Below are 21,824 nucleotides of genomic sequence, written 5' to 3'. Positions count from 1 at the left end.
CTCCTGACTGAGACGCAGCTGAAAATATGTTTGTTTTGAATCACAATGATCTTTTCTTTACAGCTGCAGAGGGAAGAAAGGTACAGAACCCCCCCCCCCCCCCCCCCCCCCCCCCCCCCCCCCCCCCCCGACGTGAACAAAGGTATTTCACCCTGTAGTGCAGTTTGGTAAGTATTTGTACTTTTACTACTTTGATCAACATTAGTTTTTACTCCAGTAAATCTGATTATCAGCCAGTTAATAATGAAGACAAATATAACGCTGCCCCTCTGTGGTCTTAATGAAGAACTACACTTTTAAACAGCAGCAGGTTCAACATGCTGTGATGAAGGCTCATGTTTTCTTCTTCTGTCTTTAATGGTGACATCACGGTCAGATAGTTGAGCAGTGTTACGTCACACGGCACCGTTCAGATGAAGAAGCCAAATGATTAACAAGATGGAGGAATGTGCATCTTGAACAGCGGCTTTAACAGGAAGTGCAGGTTTATGTTGGGGGATTAACAGCAAGTTGTTTCTGTGAAGACTTAAGGCGTCCGTCTGTTTGCAAAGAGGCTAAACTCGCTCAAAATAAGACAATTTCTTGCTGTGGTTTTGAATTGATTGTCAATTATGAAATGTCTCGTCAGGAACTGAACGGGCTGACATCATCTCTCCAGAAGGGGGCAGTACAGGGACACTTCAACAAGTGGACCGGTTTTCTACAAAGTGAGAAAACTTATAACTTAAATGTGGTAAATAAATGTTGCCAGGATCATTTCAGTGTAATCTTCTGATGTTTCATAACTTTCTTTTTGCTAACAGGAAGTGGGAGGGATCGTTTGCAATTGAAGGACAGCTCTTACTCTGAGTGAGTACTTTACATCACTGCAGGGATGTAACTAGTACATTAACTCACACTGTACTCAAGTAATTTCAGGTACTTTGGAGTATTTTCATTTTATACCACTTTATACTTCTGCTGCTCTACATTTATCTGACATCTTTAGTTACAGATTAAAGATTAAAAGAAAAATGAATATACATGTGTGCATCAAAACTTGAATAAATACAAATAACAAGACTCATGTTAACAGAAGTAAAACTTTATTCCGTTCACAGAAAATTTTCAACAGAAAATATTAGAGATCTCATATATTCATCTTATTATTTAAAGAGCTCATAGAAAAGTATACGCTTAAATAAACTTGAGCATCTTAAATAAATGTTTAATAAATAATAAAGATGTTAGGCAACACTTCTGTTTATGGGCGGGAATTTCCTACTCATTTTCCAATAATGTCCTTGGAAGTTTCCTGGAAAGAACGACGCAATTTGGTATTAATTATTAGAAAAGACAGCGTGTTCAATTAGTGCTGTTATGATTCTATCATTCTAAAGGAAGGAAATTCCTATTTTTACTATAATAACTACCAAATGACATTTCTTTCCAGGAAATCTGCGATGGAAGCATCAGGAAACTGCAGACCTGTGAAACCTAAATTGTAAAGCTTTATTTCATGGGTCTATCATTTTTAAATAATTTCCTATTTATGTACAAAAAGTCTCCTGGAAAGAACTGTGTCATTTGGTTCTCTTCATAGGGAAAACAGTGTTGAATTGGTATGCTGATGTGTAATTAATTCAAATGAACCGCCAGTCTTTTACTCTGAGCACTTTTTCTCTTGCAAATAATAACAGAATAATTAATTGAATTTGGTTTAAAACAGAACTTTTCTTCCAAGGAAACTCGTGTTTTTCAATCAAATGATAGAATTCTTTCCAGGAAACATGAATGAAATGACAGACCCGTGAAATAAAACGTGACCGGACTTAAAAGGAACAATCCGACATTTCAGGGAGTCCTGGATTCATATGGGAAGATGGTGTAAATTTGTTTTTTTAGAAAGGTGTGCTTGCTCAGGATGAATCTGAGAACAGGAACCGGTTTCAAAGTGTTCCTTTCTTCTTTTTTAAGTGTGAGCAAGTTTATCTGAGATGAGGAATGAAAAATAATTTAATGACATTGAGGTTTAAGCATCATTTAAAGGGTAAATCTGGTGATAGTTTACATGAAAAGACCAAATCCAGCAGTGAATGTTTCTAACAGATACTGTGTCTATCACAGCCCGATGCATCTTCTTCCTCTGATGAACAATGGAGCTCTATGGCACAACGGGCCACCACATCAAGCCCATCTCGAAGTCCTGTTGCCCCAAATACTCACTAGAGCACCAAATCTGGATTAATTCGCCGCTGAAAATAGTCCCCAACAAATGCACCACATCCTTCTCATTTTTAAGCCAAAATGCAGAACATTTAGTCGCAGCTTTATAATCACTGTCAACCGTTGTTCAGACAAAAACAAGCTGTCTGAATTCATCACCTCGTGCTAACATACTGGCAGGAACGAATTAATCATTAAAACTACTTCAGTCTCCAGCTGTTTGAGTCGTCTTTAAAGATTTCCACTTCAGTAGGAGCCGCTGGGCTCGAGGCCGAGAGTCGAAGTTTCATGAGATGGACTAACACACTGCTGGTTTTGGTCTTTTCATTGACGAGAAGCGAAAACGTAGAACAAAGCCAGCCACACCAGCTTCTGAGAAGAGAAAGAGACTAACAGGGACAGAGAGCGGGGACATGTGCCTACGGACAGAAGCAAAGACGTGAAGCTGAACTTTTATTTGGTACTGATTCAATATAACTCTAGACCCTCACCCGAGAGGAACCTGTGGCTGCCGTCTCATGTGAATGTTCAGAATATATCTGCTGTATGGAAGGGGCGTCTGCGAGGACAGACTGGGTGTCTCAGCTGAGGTAGGCGAGGACAGATGGAGGGGGAGGACAGACTGGGCGTCTCAGCTGAGGTAGGTGAGGACGACAGACTGGATGGGCAGCCTGCAGACCGGACACAGCTTGTTCCTCTTCTTCAGCTTCCTGGCGCAGACGTAGCAGGACATTAGGTGTCCGGTCCGTCCGTGGACGATGCAGCCGTTCTTCGGCCGGGACTGACAGATGAGACAGGGGTCCAGGCACGAGTCCGGCAGCCGCCACTCTGCCGACACGCTGCGCTCCAGCTCGGGGACCGCGGCAGGAGGAAGAGGAGGTGGAGGAGGATCGGTGGGGGAAGACGGGAGAAGCTCCTGGGAGTCGATGGAGGAGGAGTAGGAGGAGGAGGCCTGGGAGTCCAGAGTCCAGAGCTTCTGCTGGGAGAAGGAGGAGGAGGAAGGCTGCGAGGATGAGAAGAGGTCCTGGGAGTTGGGAGCAGAGGAGGTGGAGTCAGGAACAGAGAGGGTGGAGTCAGACAAGCTCTGCGACAGGAAAGGAGGAGTTTTCGCTCTTTTCCCATCTGGAACATCGACTCCTTCGTTCTCCTCGACATCAGAACCTTCAGGAGACAAAAAACAACAATCAATCAATCATCAATATCTTTGCCAAAGAGCTGGCTATTAGTAGCAAAGACAGTGAGGCTGAGTGGACTGATGTCCCGTCACTACAGGCTATCACAGCTGTTAGCATGTGAAAGCTGTTTTTAGTTTTGTTCAAACCAAATTTAATTATTTTTAAAAACCTCAACAAAGAAAATGTAATAACTTTTCCACAGCAGATCAAACACACATTAGATCACAAAACTAATATGGATTTTCTTCCTCATTATTGACGATGATGTATCTCCATACAACAAACAAAATCACACATAAAATTATCAAAATATAACAAAACATTTGACTGTGTTCATTACATGAAACAAAACCTTACATGACCAATTTTGGTAATCGGAATTTGCTTGAAATCCTTAATTTGGACAACAGATAATAAAGCAACGTCCACATAAGACTGAGACTAAATGAAGATCAGGACCTACAAAACAGTCAAGAGACCTATTCCAAGCTTTAAACATGTGAAGTACACTGAAAACTACCTGGAGCTTCTTTGGCTGCCGATTGGTCGGTTGGCTTTGGGGGCAGGGCTTTAGGACTGGAGGAGGCGGACTTTGTTATATCGAAGGACACCTCAGGCAGCCAATCCTGGCGCAGAGTCCAGCAGCGGAGACAGTTTCTGGGGAGGGGGGGGTTCAGCTCATCACACTTGGCACACCGCCAGTAGTCCTGAGAGAGGAACACACAGTTAGACTGGAAGTTAAACAGGAAGTGTGTGTGTGTTTGATTTATATGTGTGTTTGCTTGTAGACTCACAGCTTCAGTGATCTCTGTGTCTTCATCAAAGGAGTCTTCTTCCTCAAAGATGGTGACCTCGTATACCTGGACAGGCAGACAGACAGGCAGACAGACAGACAGGTAAATAGAGGGCATTTCCAGAATGTGAGCAGACTCTTCCGTCATTGGTCGGGGGTTTACCTGGTCATCTGCAGACAGAGAGGCGTCGTCTTCGTTGTAGTCGTCAGAGGCGACGGACTCGACCTCGAACTCGACGCTGAAGTTGTCACTGTCCGAGTCTGAGGCTGCAACCGTGACCTCTGACCTCCCAGACTAAACACACACACACACACACACAGTCTGCGTTATAAACCAATACAACTGTTCTAGATTAACAAAATAAAAGCCTGTGTGTGTGTAACACTCACCGTGCTGTGTGAGTCGGAAGATTGGCTGCTGTGTCTGTCCCGCACACTTCCCAGTCCACCAATCACACACCAGGACAGGCTGTCATCAAAGGTCAGGGAGTAGCTGTCAGACCTCCTCCTCTTCCTGCCTTCTTCTTCCTCTCCCTCCTCTGACTCCCCCTCGTCTTCATCATCCTCTACACTGTGGGAGGGTCCTGAGGAGATCAGGTGGGAGGAGTTTAAGTCACAACATAAACAGGTTTGTTTAAGAGCTCTAATGATGTGGCGGCGCCTCAGAGGAGAAACTCACCTGGGTCGCTGCTCCTGCAGCTCCTCCTCCTCCTCCTCCTCCCTCTTCTCCTCCTGTCTGGTGACGAAGAGCGACTTTCTGAATCTGCCTCCTAAAAACACAAACACATTTGGATTTGTCTCCCATGATGTTTTGATCTTTTAAATAAAATATTGTAACTCAATAAATAATACATCTTGTACAGGGAAAAGACCAAACTCCCTTAAAAAATCTGTCAAGTTTAGTTTTGCCAAGCTTTTGTTCATTATAAGCCGTGTAGAACACAATGTGCTTTTCAGTGTTTGCAGTTCAATGCAACATCATGCATTTGTGTGTCTGTGTGTCTCTGGGTCTCACCTCTGTCCCTCTGTCTGTCTGACTGTGACTGTGTGCTTCACTCAAACATGGCGGTGATTCTAAGGACGAGCGAGAAAGACGGGTTAGCTTTGTCTGAACCTGAGCGGCAGGCAAGAGAACGAGAAGATGGAAAAAGAGAAAGTGAGAAGGACGATGAGAAAAAGACAGAGGAGGAGGAGGAAGGGGAAGTTAAGAGGAGGAGGAACACATGAGGAAGAAGATTTGCATCAAGGAGCACAATGACGAAGAGGAAATAAAAAAACAAAAGAGGAAATTCTTCACCATCACCAGGTTTAGAAAGGAAAGAAGGAACGAAGGAAAGAACAGAGGAGAAAGAGAGGAAGGCGGATTCAGCCGAAGAGGAAGAGGAGCTGTCCTACCTTGACTCTTCACGGCCACCAGGTTCTTGGTGATCATCGCAAACAGAACTCTGGAACAAAAACGTTTGAATTACCTCACTGGCAAAGACCGCAACACACCAAATACATATAAGATCTATGTACTTTAGTACACTAGATTATGTTATACTATTTTATTACATAATGTACTTCATCACTACTTCTATATTAATACAGACACTAAGTATAATAACTTATATATTATTATGCTGGTGTATGCTGTCATAATATATTATATTACTCTCTCTACTACACTCACTATGTATGAGACAATACTTCAGTGTTAGTATAAGTACAACACTGTACTAAGGATTTTGTTTTGTTTTCTGTTTAAATCCTTAAAAAGTACAGAATATGATGCTTTCTATTACTGACAGAAACAAACAGTTAACAACAAATCTAAATAACCACTGAATCATCCTCTTCTCTCACCGTGGCTCTTTAACAGAGAAGCTGTCGACTCCCAGCACTCGCCCCAGTGCATCCTGGGAGCAGTGGACGATGTGCTGCTGCTTCTGGTCATACAGCTGCTTCTGGATGATGTACTGGCCCAGGTAGAACATCACCTGCAGGAAGACCATTCACAGATGCATTATGGGAGGTATTGCAAACACCAGACTGACACAGAAACAGCCAATCAGCTCCAGACACCCCATCATGCTTTCTGTCTGGACAGAAATACACAATACACACTGACTGCCGTACCTCCTTCATGGTGAAAACATCTTTAGTGGCTCCTGCATGTTGCAGCAAAGAACGAAACTCTAACTTTGGTCGGACCTAAACACACAAACAGGGAAAGGTTAAGTCAAACTGGTAACAGTCAGTTGACAGTTAGCAGCCAGTAAAGACGTCAGTAACCAGCTGCTCTCACCAGTTTGTTGTCGTCAACAACGTCGGTGCTGAGATCAGCTGACATAGTGAAGCTGATGGTTCCTGCACACAAATAAAATACCACACAGAATATTATTTAATACCCGTTTCACGATCAGTATCAAAGTATCAAAGTAGGGATGATGTATTTGTCAGTACTTTTCAACAGTATAGAATAATGATCCGTGACGTCTCCCGACAACCAGATACAAAAACAGTTTGGAACTAAACATTACACCTACAGCTAGCAGGAGGAACATTTAACACTTTTGTTATTGAACTTTTTAATTCCTTCAAAGGCTTTTTTATAGGAGGTTAATGGTAATGGTGATAGAAAGTCGCCAGACCAGCAGGGAAAATGAAAAAGCAGCGCTTGCCCCTTCCTCATCGCCACCATTAACTCTGTGAAACTTCCCTGAATAAATAAAAGGTTAAAAAGACGCCGCTTGATGTGGATAATGTTAGCGAACTTCAGATCGTTTGTTGTGCAACTGTTAGTTTGCTTTTTTTCTATTTGTGCTGCTGTTACACTATTTCAGCTTGATAAATTAACATTTCAGTGGTTTTAAGTAACAAGAAGTAAAGTTGTTGGTGAACTTCTTAGCAGACAGTTGCCTATTTAAACATCCAGCAGACACGTCATTGAATCTGAATCCTTTCAAATTGCTTATCGAATCTTAATAGGTTTACCTTTCAACTTTTGCAAATAACGACAATCCAAATATGTCTAATCACCTTTTGTTGGCAGAAACACTAATTAATGTTCAGTAATCTAATGAATGTTGATTAAATGTAACTGACAGCTGCAGCCTACTGAACTTCACCAGCTACTTACTCCAAATACTGAAGGCCCTGAGTCAGAACATGAATCATTTTATCTTGAGACGTTACACTCAGAAATAACCGTTCAGTCTAATTCAATCCAGTACAAGAACAACACAAACTTTGCCTCTCAAATGACCACAGAGCTGAATCATTTCCTGTCTGAGAGTTTAAAGCTGCACAGAGAAAACTGACTGCAGGTCTGTTGAGGTTTTTATGTTTGTGGTCACCAACTATATATATTCAGTTGAACTTTTAGTGGTTTGTGGTGCCGTTTGATTGCGTTGCATTGCATTGCATTACATTGCATTACATAATATGTATATACATATATATATATATATACATATAGTCTAGTCCAGTATATACATATATACATATACATATATATATATGTATATATGTATATGTATATATGTATATGTATATATACATATATATACATACATATACATATACATATATACATATACATACACACACATATATATACACATATACATATATATACACATATATATATACATATACATATATACACACATATACATATATACATATATATACATATATTTATATATACACACATAATATAAATAAATGGAGTGGACAAAATATTATAAACACCACAGAGTATAACGCAATACAGTTCAACAGCAACACAAACTACAGCCACCTAAATAACCATGAAGTAGAAGCAACACCTCTCTGAAACAAAACAAAACCTGAACATTATAACCTTCATGAGTGCATCTGTTTTAAAATCTAGACTATTAAGACGTCTCTCTTTACTAGTTTGATGCTTGTTTTCTCTATGTGAAGTGTTCTTATGTAATGAATTATTATTACAATTGTTTTGAATGTAGGATTGATTTAACTACCTCAGGTGTACCAAATGACCTGGCAACTGGTGTATATTCAATGAACTTATACCCAACATATCTCAAGCAACAGAAAACTAATCAGCAACTAAATTGATCATCTGTTAATCCTTATAAAAGTAAAAATGCTGAGGGGAAAATGGATCCTGCTTCTAAAATGTGAATATTGGATGGTTATTTAGTTATCAATGACAACTAATAACAGGAATACAATTCCCATGTCGATACAGGTCACAATATGCCAAACATATACAAGTTATTAAAAAGCCGATACGCTCTCCACATGTGTAAAACTAAAAGCACTCATTTTGTTAGTTTATAATTACATTTTCTTTGAATCACTAATTTACAACAGAATTGTGTGAAACAACAAGATGTGATCATAATGTGATTCAGTCACTTGGCACAAACAGTTAAAAGGACTCCTATTAATCAGTCTTATTAGTATATACTCATTAATCATGTAAACAGTGTTTTGGATATATATGAAAATCTTACCGGTATATACAGAGTCAAATGTATCAGCAGTCCATCCTGTGCAAAACCAAAAAGATGAAGTGCAGTCAGAGTAGAGCAGAGAGGAGCTGCAGCCTGTTCTAGACCTGCTCACACATGTCTGGACTAGACCAGTCTACATGGCCTGGGCTAGGCTTACTGGGGCCTATCAGGGCTACTCAGGGCTGAGTCAGCAGCAGTGTGTTGTTGTATGTTCATATATAAACAGAGCTGTAAGATGAAATCAGCTGGTACAGTCAGTGTAGACATGCCCGGACTAGTCCAGGATGACTCAAGCCTGCCAGAATTAGATAACCAGGTTAAAGATGAGCACACTACTAACCAATGGTGACCAGAGTCAGACAGGGCTAAACCATGATGTGACACTGGCCCGGCCTGAGTATGTCTCCACAGCAGGACTGTCCTCAGGCTTTAAGGAAAATATCAGTTCATTTAAGTGGGCAGCCCATCAAATTGAATTAAGTCCCACCCAAAAACATTTTAATAGCTTTTTTTATACTGTTTTGTTTTCTAAAAGCCTGCCTGGAAATGTGACTTTTGTTCACAGAATATTACGACAAATTTAGAAATCTTCGTTATTGTAATGGTGACAGAGCAGAATATCCTGACCTGGGGTCACTTCACATGACAGCAGGACTAAAGGACATTTCCAAGAGAGATTAGCGTTTAATAAGCAACTAACACAATTATGAATTAAAAAGAAAATTAAAACAGAAGCATGTGAATAATGAAAAAGGCTGTGTGATACATGTAATCCAAATTACAAACAAACACAACAGCCAGCTCTTCTCCCCATTTAAGACTGTGTGATCTCTACATGTGCGTCACAGAAATAAAACTTAATATTCTGTGTAAAAATCATGAAACTCCACATCATATATCGATTTTAAAGGATCTGCGCGCAACATGCCCAGGCCTGTTTGGCCCAGCTTTGGCCCCGATGTGTGAATATGTCTGGGCAGATGTCTGAGTGACTGTGCAGAAAGACTGACTTGTTCACAAACAGCTGACACACAGCATGAGTCAGCTGTTGAAGAGTTACTATTACACACATGCAGTGAAAATATGCCTGGATCCCGCTCTCTCTCTCTCTCTGACTTTCTATTTCACAGAAACAGATCTGATTACAGCAGACTTAACTCTTTCATCATCTCAGGATACATCAACAACAAGTTAACGCACATCAATGAGGATTAATCAGCAGAAACTTAAGCTAAAAACCAGTGAAACTTAAATTACAGAAGTTAGCTAAACATTTCGCTTAACTTACACACTGTAACGTCTGTGGATGCTAATTATACTTGTGCTAAACTTTGTCTGTTGATTTAATATGACAGCTATCATCTCTTGTAGGTAAAGTACATGAAAAGTCAGTGTTAAAGCTAGTGTTGACCGCTTATGACAACAGCACAGCCACGAGTTGCATGCAAACACAATAACATATCTGCCTAAAAGCGAAAATATTTACTACTCTTGTATATTAGCCAGCAGGCTAAAAACACAGTAACTTGTTACTCACTTTCAACTTATAGCGTGAATACATCATAACATTGACGACGACATATAACTTCAGAATCACCCCAAATGAAATGCAAAAGCAGTTGTGTCAGAACGGTTAAATGTAAGTTAGTTAAAGTTAGCTAGCAAACTTACGAAGCTTGACGCTAACGTTACCTCAAGTAAAACAATTTCGCTAATGTATAAGACTCTAGACGAACATAAAGCCGTGAGAAAAACCTGTAACAGTGGTGTATTTAAGTTTTTCATGCTTGAAATGTGTTCAACCTTTCTGTTTGAACCTCGTTGACGGAGGGGCCAGCAGGCGAACCGCGGGTGCGTCACACCTCCTCGGTCCAGTTTCACTCAGTCAAGAAAACACGAGGCTCCGCGGCCTGCTAACACGCTGCTAACCCATTCTAACTTCTGCTATTGTAAGCCCAAAACCCCCGGCGTAATTCAATGTAACCACTGTTTACCTACCTTGTCAGATACCCTTGATTTAATAATGTCCCACTGCGGCCTTAATATGCCAGTTTACCGGATAGTTGAACTACTAACAGTCGATCTGTTTACAGTTTAGTGTGCCGTTAGACACTTGCTCGTGTGGCGCTCCTGCTGGTCGGAAACTGACACTGCACCCAGAGCTTAGGCTTCTTCTTCTGTTGAGTTTTATGGCGGTTGGCGTCCATAAGTGTTGCATTACCGCCACCTGCTGGACTGTAACAGCTTTTCATAATCCCAACATGACACGTCACTTAAATTTTCTAGTGGTACTGGTTTTTAACATATGAGCCAAAGTGTTCAATAATATTACGTTTTGTTGTAATTTATATTATATGCTATATATACTTTACAGTATTGTATTATATGGTGTGTATAATAGTACACATACATTATATATAACATTATCTCATATTATCGTGTATGTTGTACATATTATTCTCAGATCTAAAACTCTGACAGCAACTAGAGAGAAAAGAAATATTTTTAACCGGAAATTCAATTTACCATTTTTTAATTTTGAAATTTAAAAAAACTTTATTCTCAAAATATTGACCGATTTGCTCAAAAAAAGTACAACCTTATTCATGAAATATTACAAAATCAAAATATTATGACTGACTTTTTTCTTGAACTTTTTTCTTCAGAAATTACAACTACATTATCGAAATATTATAACAAATATAACTTTTTATTGTAACATTTATGAATAACCCTCTGATAATATATTTATAAGTATATGGTGTCAGTTTTGTGGTGGGGTTTGTTAGCATTTTAATACATAAACAAAAAGAAACTTGATTGGCAGCAGTGACAGCTGCAGTACCAGTATTATTACAACCTGCTTCAAATAAAGTTTACACTAAACCAGTACAGGAAACACAGGCTTTTATTTTGCAAAAAAAAGATTCGAGCCGAAAAGATTCAAACAGTGGTGTGTGTGTGTGTGTGTGCATGTGTATTTTCTTTGTGTGTTCAGGGCTGTAACTCGTAACCCAGCGGGTCGAGTGTTTGGTCCAACAGAGCGAGAGACGACTCCCTCAACTTCTGAAGGAACCTCCTCAGCTCCTCTTTAGAGAAAACCTGAATTTGTGGAGAGAAGGAGGCAAAAACAAGCGGAGCAATTAAACCACGACCTGATGGAGAAACAGAACCAGCAGACCTCCAACATGAGCAGAGAAAGACACAAGAACCTTAAAGAACAGGGCCCGTATTTATCAAAAAAAGTGAAAAGTTTGGAAGGATAACTTACCTGGTAGAGGCGGTGCTGGTCTGATGAGATGATGTCAGCGAGTCGCAGCGCCTCCTGGTGTCTGGAGGAGCTCTGCAGCACGCTGAGCAGCAAGAAGCTGAGGCGAGGCAGACACAGCGAGCGCAACGCCGCCATCTGGTGGCTGCGCTCTGAATCCTGCTCTGAATCCTGAAAATACAACCAAACAATCCTCCTATCAACCAGTCAAATGTGTAAACAATGAATCAGTCACTTCTATAAGTCATTTCTGATTTATATGAATATCTGATGGAGACAGTTTTGATTGTCCTGTGAGGCCCCATTCAGACTGGATTTCTCTCTCGAGGGGAGGTGGGGTGGCTTTAACATCACTGATTTTGATCCCATCCAAAACCCACATAAGAGTCGGGAAAACCAACCACAAAGTCTAATTCTGTTTTTGATGTCCAACCCTCCTCCAAATATCAAGACTAGAGCACGTCGAAGAAGCCGCGTCATGCCTCAAAAAGGTTCTTTGTCCCGTGGGAAAGTTCCTGCTTAATATAATGTGTCCTGTCGTTAGCAGTTACCTGTCTGTTGTCGATCATCCATCCTCCGTCTACGAACAGCAGCACGTTGTAGATTCTCTCTTTCACATCTTCAGTTAGAGCGTCCAGACGGCACGACCAGGCAGCCAGGGAGGACTGACACACACACACACACACACAAAAATACAAATAACTGTCAAGTGAAACAACCAAAAGCAAGTACATTTACATGAACGTATTTGAAAGTATTTTTACACTGTTGTATTGGTACTGTTAAAAGATCTAAGTACTTCTTCCACCAATTCTTCTAGATAAGCAGTATTGAGTATTTTTTTTAAATGAAAAACTATCTATAAATAAGAAGAGTGTGTGTGTGTGTGTGTGTGTGTGTGTGTGTACCTGGTACTCCTTTTCTCTCATCTCATTGGCTACTCTCTCTGTGAATTTGGCCTCAGGGACAGGTGCTGGCTTCTGGGGGGCTGAGCTGCTGTGGCTGAACCAGTCAGTGAAGGCCTCATGGGCTTCCTGTGAGACCATTAAAAAGACACATTCAGATCAATAACCCTCGCATCATCATCATCATCATCATTATTATCATTACTACGGTCATGAGAACTAACAGGTAACAGCCAAATCAGTCTTGATGCTACTTCCAACATGACTACAGAGACGGGTCACAGACCAGATAGGCTCTGATGCACAGGTGTTCTCTGATGGCGTTCTCGTCCTCAGCAGGTGGGGGCGTGCTCTGACCGACCCCCGTCCACTGGCAGTAAATCTCCCTCATTGAATCCTCCGGAACTTTAGAAAACACCGCCTTCGCTGCGTCGTGTTTCTGCAGGGCTGCGAGAAAGACAGACGCAATGCATCATGGTCCTCAGTGTCAGTGATGGTGGGATGAGAGGCAGACAAGATGGATGACACAGTTGTGACGAATAAAAAAAAAACACAAACAAAAAGGAGTACCCAGAAACTTCCTCATGATGGCGTTGGACTGCTTTAGGGACTCAGCTCGATGGGCGGAGTCAAACAGCAGCCAATCGATCACATCAATCTTCCTTAGGTCCTCCTATCAGAGCAGAGCATCACAGTAACTCCACCCACTTCTACTAATAAAACAAACTGACGATACCGACTGATTTAGTTTCTCAGTTTTAATACCCTTCATCAAAGTTTTTGTTTTCATAAGTTACTTTTTATTTAGTTTTCGTCTCATTTCATAGTGGAAAAAAGGTTGTAAACACATATTTTTCGTCCTCGTTTTTTGTGTTTAGAGTTCAGTCGTTACCTTTGTAGTTCCCATCTCCAGCGTCTGGCTGTGGTGTGTAAACTCGGTTTCATCTCTCTCTCTCACAGTCTCCACCACCAGCTTGGTTACCGCAGCAACATCCAGACCTCCACAAACAAACAAAAACAAACATTCAGTATTCTCTCAGTAATAATATTTGTTGTCTTACTGGCTGTTTGTTTCTATATTTCCCGTCTCACCAGCGTCCGTGGCGAGCTGCAGGCAGCGGGGGCGGAGCTCCGGCTGGTTCACCGTCTCCAAGAAAGTGGCGTACTGAGCAGTGGCGAGCTCGGCTGGTAGCTGGCTAACGTAGCTCGCCACGAGGTCGTTCTGCTGATCCCGAATCAGAAGAGAGATGTACGCCTTCAGCACATCCACACACACCTCCTCCTTAGAGACAGAAAGAGAGACAAGACGGGTAAGAAGACAACCTGAACTCTTCCTAAATCTGACTGAATAAACGCTCACTTCGGATTCTCAAACCAGAAAAACAGGTTTAGCAGTTTGAAGTGACGTCATCATCTAACTTTCTCTGATTAGCCTGGAAAATAACGACCATGCCAAGTCCTAAGTGGAACAGAACAGTTTCGGAAAGTGGTAATTAAAAAGGTAAATGCTTTCAGATTTTTCCATATCACATATCATAACCGCTGAGGAAATATTTAGAATTACCACTGTAACTGTATAGAGGAGGAAAAACCATCGATTCACCAAAGTAAGCAGGATTCAACTAAGACCAAATTTCATGGCAATAAATCCAATAGTTGTAAAGATATTTCAGTCTGGACCAAAATGGTGGACCGACCGCCTTGAAAACGAGATGATACATCTTTAACCCGGTGTAATACATCTGACTAATTAGTCGTCTGTACCTTCAGCGCCAAACCCAGAGAGCGGAAAAACAGCAGAAGGTGAGTCATGAAACGCAGCAGGTGGGAGGGGAGGGGCTTAGAGGCTGTCAGCCAATCAGAAAACTCCTCCAACAGACCTGAGAGAGACACAGAGAGACAGACAGGTTCAGGTTTAAGGATAGAAGTAGGGGGTCATAACTTAATTGTAGGGTTAGAGGTCGGAGGTCTTACCGTCCAGGTCTCCCAGGATGACAAACTTCTGGATGACGTGGTAATGCTCTTTTGTCTCCTCCAACACCCTCTGCGCACGCACACGCGCACGCACACGCACACGCACACGCACACACACACACACACACACACACACACACACACACACACACACACACTTTATGGATGGTTCAGTCATGTGATATTCACCAGTCACATTCAGTTAGTGTGAGTTTCACCTTTGACTCTGAGGCTTGAAGTTCCTCAAACACCTTTTCCATGGTCCAACTGAGGAGAGGGAGAGACGGTAAAATTATCAGAGAGACACGAGGTGTGTTTTTATAAAAACAGTCAGGGAAGTGTGTGTGTGTGTGTGTGTGTGTGTGTGTGTGTGTGTGTGTGTGTGTGTGTGTGTGTGTGTGTGTGTGTGTCGTACTTGGCCTCCAGGTATTCTCGTGGCAGCGTCTCCACTTCCTGGTTGGCCATACCCGATGACATCAGTTCCTTTTCAACCAGCGAGTCAACCATCACTCTGAAGTGAGCCCACACGCAGTCCTCCCATGATTCACACACTGCCAGGAGCTAACACACACACACACACACTACTTTAAAGAGTTTACAGGCACACTAGCGGCTCTGTGAGGTTGAACTTAAGCACAGCGGCACCTCAAGCTAAATGCTATCGTCGGCTGCTAACATGCTCACAATAAAACATTACACCTGCTAAACACCAGCAGGTGTAATGATAGGTCAGACTTGGTGCTACTGTTTTTGCCTAATCCTAACACACACACGTAGACACAGAAATACAAACTTGTTATATTACCGGTTTGAGGTTTCCACTCAGGCCGGCGTAGATCGCTCTCTCATATCTGTTTAACTGCTCCTAAAAACAGACAAACACAGCAGGTTCACATTGTCCGATGTTTTATTCCTTTTGAAGTATTTTCACTAAATTAACCCTTTTGTGAAGGTAGTTTTGAAGAGGACAACGGTTCCTAAGTTCCTAAACAGCAGTGGTTTTATATGACAAATAAGTAAATAAACAAGGTAACAAACTGGTGTCTTAGTACTGGACATCAGTTCCATACACAGTGGAACGGTAATATTCTGCTTTTTCAACATTTTACTGGCTTTACCACCAGACAGACAGAGAATATTGGATTGGAAGAGGTTACAGAGACTGAAGCTGTACACACTGTACACACAATCAGCTCTACTGGATGTAAGGTAAGAAGATGTTCTGTGTGTGTGTTGTACCTCCTCAGCCATTCTCCAGCAGCAGGCCTTCCAGATTCCTCGTTGAGGGTTTCCTTCAACGGGCTGCAACTCTATACTGCCTGCAGAGAGAAGACAAAAATCTCTGACCAGTGCAGGTAATGTTAAAACCACCCCACCTCTCCTAAAGAAATAAATCCAGTGAAAGTCAGAGACAGCTGATTTCAGCACCTCCCTGCTGATCCCTTTATAATTTACTAAGAACTAATGAGGGTCATCATGAGATGGGACTTACAGACTGAGACAAGAAAACTCTGTTCATCACTCAGGTCACATTGAGATTACCTGACGTCATGTTGGGATCATGGTAGAGTTTCCAACCTTCCAGGGTTGCTGCTCTCCAGGCCTGACCACAGCGCTTACACAGCCTCTGAGCCTACACACACACAAATTACAAAAAAACAAACACGCGTGAAGCATGAAGCATGCTCGTTGGTTAAATCTATTTGTTTTGTTCAGCTGCATAAATGATGCTTTTGAGGACAAAAACTTGAAGTGGTCAATATCTTTGCTGGCTAAAGAGGAGTGTTTTGTGTCTTGAGCTTATTTGGTAAGACAGTTGACTTGATGCCACTGGCCCATTAATTATAGTGTGAACCCAAATCGGTCTCTCTCTCTCTCTCTCTCTCTCTCTCTCTCTCTCTCTCTCTCTCTCTCTCTCTCTCTCTCTCTCTCTCTCTCTCTCTCTCTCTCTCTCTCTCTCTCTCTCTCTCTCTCTCTCTCTCTCTCTCTCTCTCTCTCTCTCTCTCTCTCTCTCTCTCTCTCTCTCTCTCTCTCTCTCTCTCTCTCTCTCTCTCTCTCTCTCTCTCTCTCTCTCTCTGTGTGTTTGTCTCAGTGTCTCTCTACCTCCTCGGTCATTCCCGCTCTGATCAGGGTGAACAGGTTCTTCAGCAGTCGTGCGTCGTCCTCTCGGTCCAGGTCAGCCAGGGGGCGCTGCTGCCGGAGAGGAGCGTCTGGGTCCTGAGCACACACACACACACTTTATTATGCACTTCAACACCAGGGATGAGGATGTGTTTGTTGCCATAGTAACAGGACTCACCAGCTCAGTGACCAGAGGAACAGTGAAGGCAGCGCCACTCTTTCTCCTCAGCTTCAGTGCATGGAGGGTGTTTTCCCTGAAAAACACACACACACACACACACACACACACACACACACACACACACACACACACACACACACACACACACACACACACACACACACACACACACACACACACACACACTTAACTCAAGCAGGAAGTCACTGCTGATACACACTGCTGTAGACAGACGGGAGCTCACCAGCAGACGTTTTTGGCGTAGTATTCTATGTTATCAGAAAAATCTCCAATCTGGTCCTTGGCAATGCTCTCCAGCCAATCAACCACCAGCTGCAACACACAGAGAGCAGGCAGTGAACAACTAGCAATGACAACAAAAGCAAACTTTGTTTAATGTTCTGATTTGTATTTCCTTTTCATCCATCCTCGGAGAAAGTAGAGAGTACAGCCAGCCCGCATGCGCTTGTTACCTGACTCTGTCGTATGGCAGCATCCCGCTGAAAGAGCTGCTCCACCACAACCTTCTCACTCTCACTGGGAACCTACACACAGAGACACAAACACCTTCATCTTTACAGCCTCCAGAAGAGTCCGGTTCATTTGGTCGGTGCATTCAGGAGGGAGGCTAACAGCTAGTTTGTGCGTGAAGAGTGATTGTGTATCTAATCTGCTTCTAAAGCCGAGTGTGGAATCAAACTGGATGTGTGAATATCAACTGTCAGCAGCCTGCAGTCTCAAACTGTCACTCACAACCATGTCTGTCATCATGTCATCTTCCAGCGTCAACTGGACCCGATCCCTGCAGAAACAGACAGGTGATCAATCAGAGACCAGCAGACAGCCAGTCAGACAGACAGGTGGTCCTTCAGGCAGACAGGTACCTGTACAGCGAGGTGATGAGTCTCCAGGAGCAGTTCTCCTGCTGCAGCAGCCAGCGGACTCCCGCTGTTTTACTGTTCTGACCCGCTCTGAGGACTACAGACTGCAGCACGTCCACCTTAAATACGGTGATAGAGAGAAGGTGAGTAATTAAACTGAGCAGTTGGTTATTTAGGGAGCTTTAGAGCTGCTGGTGGGTGTATATTTGAAATCTGGACAGAGCCGGGCTTCCAGTCTTTATGCTAAGCCAACCACGTCCTGACTCCCGCATCTTACTTACAGGAATAGTTCAACATTTTGTAAAATATACTGGAAGACACAACTCTCATATCTGTGTGCTAAATATAAAGCTACAGCTAGCAGCCGATTAGCTTAGCTTAACACAAAGACTGGAGACTGGTTAAAAATCTGACTACCAGCACCTCTAAAGTTCACTAATTAACAGGTTTTATCTTGTCTGTGTAATATGAACAAAAACCTATGTGTGAAAACAACAAGAACAGGACAAGTTGCCAGGCAACCAGCAAAGACTCCAGGAGGTTACTGCTCCCAGCCAAGAAATAGTCAAACACACTTCGGTTTTTGTAGGAATCGAACAAATGACATATAACGTTATAATGTTATAATGTGATATAATGTTATAATATCATAATAATATAATGTTAGCCTACCTTGTCCTGGCAGAGTGCCTGATAATCCTCAAGCAGCTCAAACACTGCAGAGGAAGAGTGTTTCAGAAAAGACCCAAGGAACTCTGGGAAAAGACTGGCAGCCGCTGAAAAGATAAAGAAACAAAAAACTACAGTGTTAGCAGGAGTACTGAAGACTAACAGAGTAACAGAGTGGGCTTGGGCGCGTTTGTTTCACTCACCGGCCTCGCCTGGGTCGTCCTCCTTTAGCAGGGCTGAGCTCAGGTTGGTGATGTCGTCTGTGAAGAAGCTGGTGTTCTCCAGTCCCGAAACAGGGGAGGTGTACATGCTGTTGGTCCAATCGCTGTCATCCAAATTCTAGACACAGACACATGCCATCACTTTGGATTTACTTCTCACTTTTTATGCCACGATGGACAGAATGTGTTGTATGAGTGGAACTCCAGAATCACTCGTACGAAGCGATTTGTCCTTAAGATGCACATAGGAGTGATTCAAGAGCACTCTTCTCGAATTTAGTTCTCTTAGGTACAAACTAATGTATGAGTGGTCCAGACCTGTCGTACGAATCATGTACAGATGGTCTGTGTTTCTTCAAAAACACTTGTTAAGAACTAACTTAAGAATTACATATTGTGACAGAAATTAACTAAAAAAAACACACAAAAACTAAAATAAAATCACGCAAAATCAATATCCACCATATCATCATCATGGCTTGCAGAACAGAACAGATATCCTTATTGCAATTTAGGGGACTTCAAACCCTTGAATGAGCAAGTCTCACAGAAAAAAGTAAGAATTTAACATATGAAAACAAAAATGTTCTTGCATGAGGTCCAATGAGTGTGTGTGTGTGTGTGTGTGTGTGTGTGTGTGTGTGTGTGTGTTTCTGTCTCACCATACTGCTGAGTGCGTTTCTTGGTGTGTGTGTGTATCGCGGCGTTCGACCTCCTGGAGCCAAAATGGCAGAAACATCTGGAACCCTGGGAGTTACTGAGAGAGAGAGAGAGACATCAGGTCAGAGTGGGGATTTAGTAAAATATGGAGCTCTTTGATATTAGAGGACAATCAATAATCATCTGGAATTCTGGCTGTGTGTGTGTGTGTGTGTGTGTGTGTGTGTGTGTGTGTGTGTGTCCTACCAGCCTGTCTGTACAGTGAAGCAGGAGTGTTCCTCAGTAGGGAGCGGGCTGGTGTTGCTGTGGAGGCCACGGGGCTGCCGGGTGACGGGACTGAGACCAACATCAGGACAACAACAATACTGACAGTTCTGGCATTATTGATGACGCAGTGTTACCCATGTAAAGCAAATAGGTTTCCACCACCCAGAAATACTTTTCTGTATTTGTGCATTCATTATTTAATGTAGGAATACAATTAATAACAACTAACAAGTAAAAGAGAGGTTACTAAGATATTAATAAGTTATTCAATTTAAAGTTTAACACACACACACACACACACACACACACACACTCTTCCAGCTGGAGGATACAGACCACCTTCTTCCTCCTCCTGCGGGCAGCGACCGTCACCTCGTCATCTCGAACCACCGGAGACGGCAGCTCACTCTGACCCCTGGAGGACAAGACCAGTACGTATGTGTTTGTTTGAAGACACACCAACTATTATCCTCCAACGAGTCCCTGGCACTTAACTCTGCCCAAAGAGTGCCAAGTATCACGAGACTTTGACATGAAAACAGGACAACGTAAAGCTGCCATTTACAATGCTTCGGTAAGGTTAGATTTAAAAAAAACAAACAAACTCAAATTTACAAGATTGCAGCAAATTATTAAATTCTACAAACTAGAACCAGGTAGTGTACTGTAATACCACTTGAACTGAAGCGCTGATTAAACCGTTTAAAATCAGTGCTTAGGACCAGAGCAATGCAAATGTTATTGTTTTCAGTTGCTGTTGTTATTCTTGGAGGCTTGTTTACATCAGTATTTCTCAGCACTCGCACAATACATCTCCACATATGGTCAAAAATACACACTCGTGTATGTTTGACACAACATATAACATAGCTAACTAATTATCCGACTACTCGTCAGCACATGAAAGTACTCACTAGAAGGGACAGTACTAACCAGTGTATTCATTAAAACAACGTTTCTGAAGAGCTTCACTGAGACACTGACAGTCAAAGTCGAGACAGAAGTCCAACTTTGATGCTAAGTTGATGCTAGCTAACTACAATAAACAACTGCTGTTATTGGTCTGTATTTAGTTTCATCTCTGGTCAGTCAGTAACTAACACCTACTGTAGTTAGCTCCTGCCTACTAACTCTGGTTACACATGTCAACAGTATACAGACCAGTACTTAGCCGGTTAGCATCAGCACTGATTATGAACGGCTCCGGCACCGTTTCTAGTGTTAGCATCGTTAGCCCCAGCTAGCACAGTAAAGTAACCTGACGCGGACTAGCCGGCAAAATAGCAAGCTAACGGTTCACATAATCAACTAAATATATAACGTTAGAGGCGTAAAAGAAAACTTGGGAGATCTATTTTACCAGTCCATGGTGGTGGGCTGTCAATTCCCGCTTCACGAGGCTTAACAGGATTCTTCTTCGTGTGTCTGCTTCTTCTTCTTCTTCTTTTTTTCTGTGTCATAGCGGGTGACAACCAACCAGAGTTACGGTGCATTGCCTCTTCTTTTGAATTTCCGGCAGACTAGATGTCCCGCGGCACATTACTGCCTCCTACAGTTCAGTGTTAATACACCGCATTCTTCAGGAGGATATCTAGTTCCACAGTTTTAAATCCGCGATGCATTGGAGGACCTTAATCTCGGATCTTGAGCACCATATTTATAAATCTGAAGATACTTTTGCGAGTTGTTTTTATATCTCTCTACTGGGATAATTACACATCCCCCATATTTTTGGGACCAGACAAAACAAGACATTTGAAAGTGTAAATCTGGTAACTTCGGGTGCCAGTATTTGCTGGCATTTTATAGACCACACGATTAATCAGTGAAACAAGAATGTAATCAGTAAATTAACTGATAAAGAAAAGAATCACTAATTTCTCTTAGCTAACATTGATAGAGAACTCGTACTTATATCTATATCTATACAGGTGTACCGCCGCCCTCCTGTCCGCTAGTAGCCGCTGTTGCTCAACCCACGAACGTTACACGACATTAAACACAGAGGAAACAGGAA

The 21,824-nt window shown here is 42.2% G+C and overlaps 2 protein-coding genes across 2 annotated transcripts; both read right to left on the bottom strand.

Moving 5' to 3' along the window:
- Positions 1-1,097: 1,097 nt before the first annotated feature.
- On the bottom strand, positions 1,098-10,780 carry mdm2 (MDM2 proto-oncogene). Its single transcript, XM_070928906.1, has 13 exons — positions 10,659-10,780; positions 8,661-8,696; positions 6,461-6,522; positions 6,292-6,366; positions 6,019-6,152; positions 5,569-5,618; positions 5,189-5,247; positions 4,853-4,943; positions 4,564-4,757; positions 4,337-4,468; positions 4,175-4,240; positions 3,901-4,087; positions 1,098-3,366 (listed from the first exon to the last, which is right to left on the bottom strand). Exons 3-13 carry the CDS (start codon positions 6,503-6,505, stop codon positions 2,837-2,839), a joined length of 1,563 nt encoding a protein of 520 aa, XP_070785007.1. The 5' UTR covers positions 6,506-6,522; positions 8,661-8,696; positions 10,659-10,780; the 3' UTR covers positions 1,098-2,836.
- A 772-nt stretch (positions 10,781-11,552) lies between these two features.
- Positions 11,553-21,198, bottom strand: nup107 (nucleoporin 107). Its single transcript, XM_070928849.1, has 27 exons — positions 21,168-21,198; positions 20,140-20,222; positions 19,787-19,876; positions 19,543-19,637; positions 18,863-18,998; positions 18,663-18,766; positions 17,994-18,109; positions 17,863-17,911; positions 17,583-17,654; positions 17,354-17,442; positions 17,107-17,182; positions 16,911-17,024; positions 16,350-16,440; positions 16,047-16,126; positions 15,613-15,672; positions 15,223-15,368; positions 15,026-15,074; positions 14,808-14,877; positions 14,598-14,713; positions 13,926-14,115; positions 13,726-13,832; positions 13,404-13,506; positions 13,120-13,280; positions 12,837-12,962; positions 12,480-12,593; positions 11,932-12,099; positions 11,553-11,762 (listed from the first exon to the last, which is right to left on the bottom strand). The coding sequence occupies exons 1-27, from the start codon at positions 21,173-21,175 to the stop codon at positions 11,655-11,657; spliced, it is 2,721 nt and encodes a 906-aa protein (XP_070784950.1). The 5' UTR covers positions 21,176-21,198; the 3' UTR covers positions 11,553-11,654.
- Positions 21,199-21,824: the final 626 nt, after the last annotated feature.

Source organism: Enoplosus armatus, chromosome 22, assembly GCF_043641665.1.
Source record: "Enoplosus armatus isolate fEnoArm2 chromosome 22, fEnoArm2.hap1, whole genome shotgun sequence".
In the NCBI taxonomy this organism is placed as follows: Eukaryota; Metazoa; Chordata; class Actinopteri; order Centrarchiformes; family Enoplosidae; genus Enoplosus; species Enoplosus armatus.
The sequence above is the reverse complement of the archived record's forward strand: the minus strand, read 5'-3'. Positions and strand labels throughout refer to the sequence as shown.

Bases quoted from the DNA above. Each gene is read 5' to 3' on its own strand.
- mdm2 (XM_070928906.1), bottom strand. From the start codon at position 6,505: ATGTCAGCTGATCTCAGCACCGACGTTGTTGACGACAACAAACTG. The intron at 4,469-4,563 runs GTGAGTGTTACA...GTGTGTGTTTAG, and splicing joins CTTCCGACTCACACAGCACG to TCTGGGAGGTCAGAGGTCAC. The intron at 3,367-3,900 runs GTAGTTTTCAGT...TGTCTCCTGAAG, and splicing joins GGCAGCCAAAGAAGCTCCAG to GTTCTGATGTCGAGGAGAAC.
- nup107 (XM_070928849.1), bottom strand. The intron at 17,025-17,106 runs GTGAGTCCTGTT...GTGTGTGCTCAG, and splicing joins TTCCTCTGGTCACTGAGCTG to GACCCAGACGCTCCTCTCCG. The intron at 16,441-16,910 runs GTAGAGAGACAC...GTGTGTGTGTAG, and splicing joins GAGCGGGAATGACCGAGGAG to GCTCAGAGGCTGTGTAAGCG.